The sequence below is a fragment of the Globicephala melas genome, chromosome 13 (genome assembly GCF_963455315.2).
Source record: "Globicephala melas chromosome 13, mGloMel1.2, whole genome shotgun sequence".
NCBI classification, from domain to species: Eukaryota; Metazoa; Chordata; class Mammalia; order Artiodactyla; family Delphinidae; genus Globicephala; species Globicephala melas.
Window position 1 is genome coordinate 68,960,435 of NC_083326.1, and position 8,907 is coordinate 68,969,341.

The 8,907-nt window shown below is 53.4% G+C and overlaps 1 protein-coding gene across 1 annotated transcript in view; it reads left to right on the forward strand.

Moving 5' to 3' along the window:
- The window catches only part of MN1 (MN1 proto-oncogene, transcriptional regulator), a 47,186-nt gene extending 38,578 nt beyond the window's left edge, over positions 1-8,608 (forward strand). The window contains exon 2 of the mRNA XM_030860698.2: positions 5,580-8,608. Within this exon, the coding sequence (XP_030716558.1) occupies positions 5,580-5,761 (182 nt within the window). The 3' untranslated portion in view covers positions 5,762-8,608. The remainder of the gene's footprint in view (positions 1-5,579) is intronic.
- Positions 8,609-8,907: the final 299 nt, after the last annotated feature.

Here is an 8,907-nt window from a genome sequence, read left to right on the forward strand (position 1 = left end):
CTGGTGCTCGACTCTAGGCTTGGGGAAGCGTGATGCCCAGAGCCAGCCTGGGTGTGATGGCCCGGCCTTTCCTGGAGATGGAGGCTAGGAGCTAGGAGCTTCTGGGGGGACATGGATGTGTCTGGGGGCCCTAAGGGACTCCCGGGCTGCAGGACAGAGGTGCCGAGAACAGGTGGCTCAGCCCTGTGGTTTCCAGGCCGGCCGGCCTGCCTCTGCTTCCAGGCCCAGTGGCCCAGCCCCCAGCTGAGTGGCAGCTGTCACAGACACCAGCGTCTTCCCCCCCACACCCCCTGCCAGGTCCAAATAAAGGAAAAACCAAAATACATTTCCCTTTGTCGGAATCTGGCGAGGGTGAGCCTGTGAGAGTCATTCGCTATTGTGTTCTGGGGCCCACACTGCTCCTTACATAAGCTTCAGGTTAAAAATACTCACGGAATTCTAATTCCTCTCTGCCTGGGATCGCACCCCGGGGGGCCTCCCAGCCTCGGAGGGCAGGGGGTGGGGCAGGCCCCTGGCACCCAAGGAAATGAAGAAACTGCCCCACGCACAAGGCGGATGTGTGGCAGTATTAGCTCTGTCTGCCTCCAAAGCCCTGGGCTGTTGAAGTATAGTAACTATAAGAATCCTGAGAGCGGCTAACCTCTTCTGAAGGCTCATCGTGTGCTGAAGTTTTCACCCATGTGATCTCACTTCATCGTCCTCCAAGCCCATGAAGTAGGTTCCCATTTTACAGCCCAGGTTAACACCTTGCTTAGGTTATACCCTGGATTAGCACCCAGGGAGCCCCTGACCTGGGTGCAACTTGGAGCCCACATTTGACCCCCATAATCTGGCCTTCCCTCTGGGGGGCAGAGGGACAGGAGGTGGCCCGGCAGAAGTCCCCTTTCTGAGGGTTTGGGGACAGAGTGGTGGCTGTGCGTACCACCAAGGCAGCACTTCAGCTGCTGGAGTGGGGGGCGGCAGCTACCCCAACCCCCTCCCCCCCTGGAGCTGAGGATGCCTGAGCATGTGGCCCACCCAAACTGGAACCCATTCCCGGGGATACTGAGTGCAGGGCAAGGCAGTGACAAGGCCTGTTTTGCTGACTTTAAAAAAAACTCAGCCCCCTCCATGGGCGGCACCTCCAGAAATGAAATTAACAATGAGATGTCCCCAGGTAAAGACATGCACATCTTTTCCCTTCTCCCTTTACCTCAGCCGTGGCCAGCCAAAGGGTCAATCAGCCGTCCCAGTTAGCACTCCAGCCAGCCGTCCCAGCCCCGCTGGTCCCTGCAGGCTGGTCGACACCGCACAAGGCAGTCCCAGCCCCGCTGGTCCCTGCAGGCTGATCGACAACCACACAAGGCAGTCCTCTTGGTGCTGGTGGGAGTGCACTGTGTGCTAAGCACTTTACATGGATCATTTCACTTAATCCTCGTAACTGCCTCCATGACGGCCAGTCCTATTATTTCCCCCATTTCCTAGGACTGAGGTTCTGAGAGCTGAAGTGATGCACGGGAGTCCGTGCTCCCCAGACGGTAGGCATGATCATTGTGGAACCCGTAGGAGGGGTGGAATTCCATCCGTTATCCACGCGGTCACTTTTTGGGCACTGGCTCAAGGTTCTTTCCTTTCCTTTGTGGAATTTACTATCCCCTTTGTGGATAGGGAAGCGCTGAAGACAAAATCTGATGTGGTCTCATGTTGGTGGCAGGGTGAGCCCAAAGCAGCCGGTACCTGGATAGCGTGATACCAAGTCTGCAGCGTTCAGCGAGGGGGTTCTGGGAAGGGGCTGGATGGGTCAGCCAGGGCTTGTGCACGTGGAGAAAGGGCGGGGAGAGACTCTGTGGGGAGTGAGAGCGAGGTATCCCAGCTCCAGGCCCTGCCCCTGTGCGTGGGGACTCAGGTGGTCTGTTCTGGCCAGTAGGGGGATGACCTTAAAAACAGTCCCATGGTCCTTCCTTGCTGGGCAGGCATGCCAGGAAGCCTCTCATCTCAGCTCCTGTGCTGCCCGGGGTGAGGCACCTCATGGTTATACATTTTGAGTCAATGTCACCCCTGCCTCAGGAACTGACCACCCACAGGCAGGGCGTCATCGGCTCTTTCTCTTGTATGGTCTCCCCCAGCTGCCTTGAGCCAGGCCCATGGGAATCGCCATCCCCAAGTTACAGATGAGGAAATGGGGGCCAGCTGCCGAGGTTGGGGGACCCGGGATTCCACCTCGGCCTGACCTGCGAGGAATCCTGGGCTAACAGGAGAGGGCCGGTCCCAAAGCTGGTGACCTGGCCTCGGGTGACCCTTGGGCAGCTCCCTGTCCCTTGGGGTCTCAGTCTTCCCATCTGTCAAATAGGGCTGAGCAGCCCTTCACAGTCAATGCACAGGCCCCAGCTGAGCTGAACAGGCCAAATCTGCCCCTCCCCCACACAGCCACAGTCTGATAGGGGAGGCTGACAGCCAACAGTGGAAAACAGGACAACACCCTTCAGGTTCTGTGGTGTCTGCCAGTGCCGGGCGCTGAGTACCTCCAGGGTCTCCCCAGCCCTGGGAGCTGGGCGAGGGGGCGGTTTTATCTCTGGGTCCTGGTGTGGGGGCCGGCATGCCTGCTGCCCTGAGCAGTGGGGATGGAGGGCCTCTCCTGGGCCAGGTCGGGGCAGGCGCTGACTTGAGGCGGCTCCCGTGGGACTGATTTATCGGCAGCCACTCGGCAGCCCAGGGGAGCCGCAGTCCTAGGGTGTGTTGGGTTCCCCCAGCTGGAATGAATCCTGCGGGAGGATAAGTTTGGTCATGCTTGGGTTGTCAAGAACTGAAGAGTCATATTCTCTCCTAAAAACATTCCCCATGGATACCAGACTCGCTTGTTTGTTCCAGGCAGAGGCTGGGGAATCCTGTGCCCATGCTCTGTGATGTGGGGCAAGGCCCTCACCCTCTCTGAGCCCCAGGTGCCCGCTCTAAAGTGGGGAGAAGGGTCACCCAGCTGCCGGGCTTGCTGGGGGATGGAATTAGATAATACACGGAAGTGTCCAACTGTGTGCCTGCGATGCCCTCATTAAATCCACCCCAAGTAAGAAGAGCAGCTGTCTGTGGTTTTGGCGCGCGGCATGCGTTTGAGTCGTCTGTAACTTGGGAATAAAACATCTTTAGGAAATGTGGCCATTTGGAGCAGTCTGGAGCCGCTGCTGAGCAAACCCAGCTCCCATGAGTGTCTTAGTCCTCCAGTGTCTACCTTCCTGGTGCTTCAGCCACAGAGCAAGGGAGCCGGGTGTCAGGAGCTCACGTGTGGGTCTTGTCTTTGTTTAGCTCTTGCAAACTTTGGCAAGGGGCCTCGGTTTCCTACCTGTAAAATGGGCACAAGCGTTGTTGCGTTGGCTCCTTGAAATAATGTGTGTAAAGTGAAATAAGGAACTCCTTTCAGAATCTCTCTCTCTCTCTCTGACAGATGCTACTCCTTCCCCCAATCTAGATCTCGCAATGTTCAGAACAAAATTCCTTTTGCAGGTGTTAAGCAGCAGGGTGTCACTGGGAGCAAGGCAAGCGTGGGCTCAGGAGCAGAGGTGTGAGGGCTGTACATCAGCATGGCTGGAGTCCAGGGCCCACTGTGGGTGAGGGGACCCTGAGTCTGGTATCTCTAGCTAGCTGGGGTCACAGCATCCCAGCTCCACCACCTCTAACCAGCTTGGGAACCTCAGGCTCAGAACCTCAGCTTCCCCATCCATGAAATGGGTACAAAGACTCCAGCTTTATGGGCAGGAACATGCCCAGCTGGCCAGTCTCAAGGAAGGGACAAGGCTTGGAGGCTTCTAGATGGTTGCAAGGACCCCTCACCTCCTGACTCCCCTCCCCTACCTCAGACATGAATGACAGTCCCAGCAGCCCTGTCTGGGGTTGTCTCTGTATGCCAGGACATCTGTTACAAGACCCCAAGGGATTCAGCATCACCCCCACTTTGCCAGTGAATAGAACTGAGGCTCAGAGAGGGAGATTGTTGGATCCCATCCACCCAGTGGTGGGGCTTGGATTCAAGCCGCAGTCTGTGACTCTAAGATGACTGTGCTACGATACTGTCTCCCAGGTTCACCGTCAGATGCAGGAGGAGGAGGAAGACTGTGCCTTGTTTCCTGCTGGAATCTGCAGGCTTACACCACGCCTGGCACACAGTAGGGACTCAGCTTATTAATTGAATGAAGGAAGGAAGAGGCAAAGGAGAGAATCTTCCCTCCCAGCCCCAGCTCCTCCCAAGAATGCAGGTCCCAAAGCTGGGTGTCTCTGGGGCTCCAGGGTGGGGACCCCAAACCCAGTTAGTCACACCTGGCCTTGGTTGCCTGGGCCCATCCCTCTGAGAGGATTTTCTCTGCAGGCCATGGCTCAGCTCTTGGGGGAAGCCTCAAGGCAGATCCCAGAGGGCGGGATGGGCGGGGTGACTCCTGCTTGGCACCAGGCCCTGGCTGGGCCTGCACAGTGTGCTGAGGAGGGCGGGCCAGTCATGGAGTTCAGTATCTGGGTGTGCTCCCTTGGCCGGAGCTGAGCCCCCACCGCCAATTCCAGCTTTTCTCATTTCTGCTGAGTCAGAAGTTCACCATCAGCCCATCTTCAAACCCAGCTCTGTCCCATCCTGGCTGTGTGACCTTGGGCAGGTCACCTTGCCTCTCTGAGAGTCAGGCCCCGAAAAAGGAATAATGAGAATAATCATGATTCAGTAGGCCTCAGAACAGAACTATTGGTCACTGGGCAGCAGTAAATTAGAAGTCCTCTGAAATGACTGCTCCATTCCTTCCCTGCCTCAGGACTCCCGATTCCTTGTTCTCTTCTAATATAATTCGTGCTAAGGTGTGAATGGTTGTCAAATTTCTTTTCTGTCAAGTGAGTCTAATCCAAACATTACTATGGTCTGTGCTGTTTCTGGTGCTGTGTGACTGAATGAGAAGGAAATTTAGGGGATTTTCATTGAGGGTGTAGGAGAGGAATAGACTCCCTCACCCTTATCACCTAAAGTCCTTTCATGCAGCAGCTGGGGAGGGGCAAAGGGCACTGGTGTGGTTGGGGAGTCCACACTCTTAGTCTCTGTGGCTCTGAGCAGTTTGGCACTGTGTAAGGAAGTTACCAGCACGTAGCAGGCCCTTAGCAAATGTCTGTCTGGAGGATGACAAGAGAATGGGCTGTATTCGAGACCTGGACAATCCTCCCCTCCTCCGTTTCACTGCATCTGATGAACTCCTACACATCCTTCAGTGCCCAGTTTGGATGTGTCTCTTCCAGGAAGCCTTCCCAACTAACTTCAGGTCCAGTTAATCTTTTGGGAACTCTAGTCCATCAGAGATGGGCAAACCCTGAGTTTATCCGGCCTAACTCTCCTATTTCCCAAGGGGGAGGGGAAAAACAAACCCAACAGGAGGTCTTCCCTTAGCTAAGGTCTCACAGCCCAAGTCAGAGGTGACAGCAGGAGGATTCGAACCAAACATCTTTAGATCTCCTTAGACCATCTTTAGGCATGAAAAGAGGGCCTGGACATGGCCTCTCTTCTGCTTCTGCCACTTTACCCCCATTAGGGCCTCCTGCAGAGTCAAGCACACAGCTAACGTCCTCTCTTCCTCCTTTCTCTGCAGCCCACGACCTCCCTCCGAACAAGGCCTCGGCAACCCAGCCCGGCAGCCACTTGCAGTGCCTGTCTGTCCACTGCACAGACGACGTGGGCGATGCCAAGGCCCGAGCCTCCGTGCCCACCTGGCGGTCCCTGCACTCCGACATTTCCAACAGATTCGGGACATTCGTGGCCGCCCTAACTTGAATTGACAAGAAATACCCCCTCCCCAACCAGGCCCTTCCCTCCCCCTTTTCTCCCCTCTCCCCCCTCCACCTGACCCCACCCCTACCCGCCCTGTTAATTTGAAAGGGCCACTATTGCTGAGTGGATGATTTTTTTTCTAGGTTGGTACCTGCTTAGTGGCATATGGACCGGAAAGGGTTAATTTAAAGGGAAAAAAAAAAAAAACCTCAAAAAATTTTTTTAAAAAAGAAATTTGTCTGCCACGGTATGTTACCAGTGTTAACCCTTCTGCAGTTAGCAAACTTTTGCTGAAGCCTTTTTCCTGCTAGATAATTCCCATTTTTCTGTAATCTTGGCATACGTTTTTTAGATGACCTCTTTCCTTGTTTTATTTTCGTGCTGCTGTATGTCCAAGTATTGTTATTTCATAATAAGACAAGAGTTGCTTTCCTTTTTTATTCTCTTTTAGTCTTGTTCCTCCCCACCTCCCTCCCCACTGCCTGTTTTTTTTTTTTTTTTTTTCCTTTTTGCTTTGTTCACTGCTTATTAAAATGGAAATCCTGGAGACTAGTAGTTCTGGAATATTGCCGGGTGAGAGTCAAATTGTCATCACAATATTATATATTGACACCCAACTGTCATCAGTCAGGCTGGAGCCAAACAATTAATGCCCCCCTTAGGTATTCCGCCTGGGATTTTGTTTTGTCTGTTCCCTAAGAAAATAGAGAGATATATTTTCGTTCCCACAAACACACCCTCAGCCTTCAGCTCCGTTCTCTCTTCTGCTGGAAGCTGCCTTTCACTGCCATGGAGGTGATGACGTATCCAGTCCGCTCTGTGGGAAGGAGCTGGAATGTTCAACAGTGGTGTTTTCTCTCCTTTTCTGGGCCTCTGTACAAACGCCCAGGCTCTGAATTTTCACGCTGTGCCGAGCAGCCCTCGTCCGCGTGGGGATGGTGCCTGTCCAGCTTGCAGAGCCCCTAGAGGCTGCAGGCTCCCGGCTCTGCTACGGCCAGGTCAGCTGGGTCTTGGGTGCTGGAGTTGAGGATCAATTCTTAGCCCTGACCTTTCCTGACATCTGTTCCCAGCCAGGCATTGGGGGAAGAAGGAACAGGACTGGGTTATCTCCCCCACTTCTCCCGTTCCATCTCCAACCTGGGCGGCCCCCCATCCCTGGGAAGGACCAGGCTTTCGCCGGCACTTTTCGAGGGGCTTGTTGAGTGAAGGAGCCCCCAGGCTCTGCCTACCAAGCCCCCCTCCTCCAAGCCTGTGTGTATTCTCTGCAGGGGTTTGCAGACTCCTGAGAGCTAGAGGAGGGAGAAAGGAACCGGAACTAGTGACTTTGATTCTTGGGCCTTTTTTTAAACCCAGGAATCCTCCCTTCCCCTTTTTATTTAATCTCAGCCTGTTGCAAAACCAGGGCCATGTCCTGTGCATCTCATGAAGGAATAACTTCTTTGAGCGGAGGTGTGGGAGCAGCTGGGTGAGCAGGGCAGCAGAAAGCAGGGCTCCTGGATCCATCTGAGGCCTGTCACCTGGTCCTCCCAGGGCGGTGGTCAGTGGAGGCCCAGTGTTGGGGGGGGCACCTTTGGGTGCTGTTGATGACTCCCAAGGGCTTGTGTGACTCATGGGGGTGGTGGGAGGCACCCAGATTCCAGGGTGGGCCAGACAAGAAGTGACTGATATCACTTCACCCAAATCAGTAACTCTTGTAGTCGATTTCAGTTTCTGTGAACAAGCATCTTGCTAAATGTGGCATTTTGAGCCTTGCGCCCCCTCCATCCTCCCCCCGCCCCACGTCCCCAGAGTTTGCAGACCCGGCTTTTTTTAGCAAGTGACCTGAAGGCTTTGGGCTCACCGTACAACACTCACATTGTTTATTTCAAAGAACTTTTCAGCAAAGGGAGACGAGCGTACAGAAAAATCTGCCTCTTTCCATTCCCCGCTCCTGTCTTTCCTTGGGCTGGCTTTTTCGGCTCGGGTCTGAGTCTGGACGGTCCGAGGTTCTTACACCGGCAGTCTGACCAGGGTTGACCCCGGCCCCCACAGAGGGCAGGCAGAAACAGGTGATGTGAACTGATCAGTGAGAAGAAAGTGGGAGCTGACTCAGCCCCGGGTTCTGCCACCAAAGGAGAGAAAAGGTGAGGAAAAGCACCCCCCCACCCCGCCGCCACGGGCTGCAGGAGAGCCAGCCATAGTCTGAGCGAAACTCCACGACCCCTCTGATTCCACAACGTACAGCTGTTGGAGAGCTTCATCCTTTTATTTCTTAAACAGGCATGATTTCTCCTTAATTGCTTAAGGCCGGGGAGCCAAGTGTCTTGACTTCTGTCTTTGACTTGCCCTGTGTTGAGTCCATGAGCACATGGCCATCGTCTCATGGTCCTAGCAACGGAAACCCCTGAAGTTTTAAACTTTCTCGCTCCCCACGACCCCAGAATTGAACAGCTTTAAAAATAGCCTTAAGCAAAAGGATGTTATTTCATTAAATTTGGTTTAATGGAAAGAATAAAAGCAGATTAAAAACACACCCAACCCACGAGACTCCACAAACACTGGTAATCGGTACTGCATAGCAAAACTCTTCGGGAAAGAATATGAAAACGTTATTGCACATGTAAAATATGAAAACTTAACTCTGCTGTGTGTTAGGCAATCCTGTAATCTTTTTGACTCTTAAAAGAAATTCATTTCTGAAATGCTTGGTTGGAAGACTGTGACAATAGCTCATGAAATTGAGTGTTATTTTTTTCTTTCTTTTTTAAAAAAAATATGTAAAGTGCAGTCTTCTGTATTCATGCATATTGTATATACCTGTATATGTTTTCCTGAGCAGCTAAATAACAATAAATATGACGTTAATGGTGACTGTGGTACATTTGTGGGCGGGGCTTGCTTCATTTTTTTCTCCACCCCCTCCCCTTCTTCCATGGGTCTCTTCAAATTCCATGGGGGTCTGGATGATGTAGTGTGTGTGTGTGTGTGTGTGTGTGTGTGTGTGTGTGTGCGCGCGCGCGCGCACGTGTGTGTTGATGCTGTTCTAAATTGGGTCATCTCAGAATTTCTCTAGTTTGCACTATTGATCTTTGGGCTGCATAAGTCTTTGTAGTGGGGGAGGGGCCGCTGCCTTGTGCACTGTAGGATGTTTAGCAGCATCCCTGGTCTCT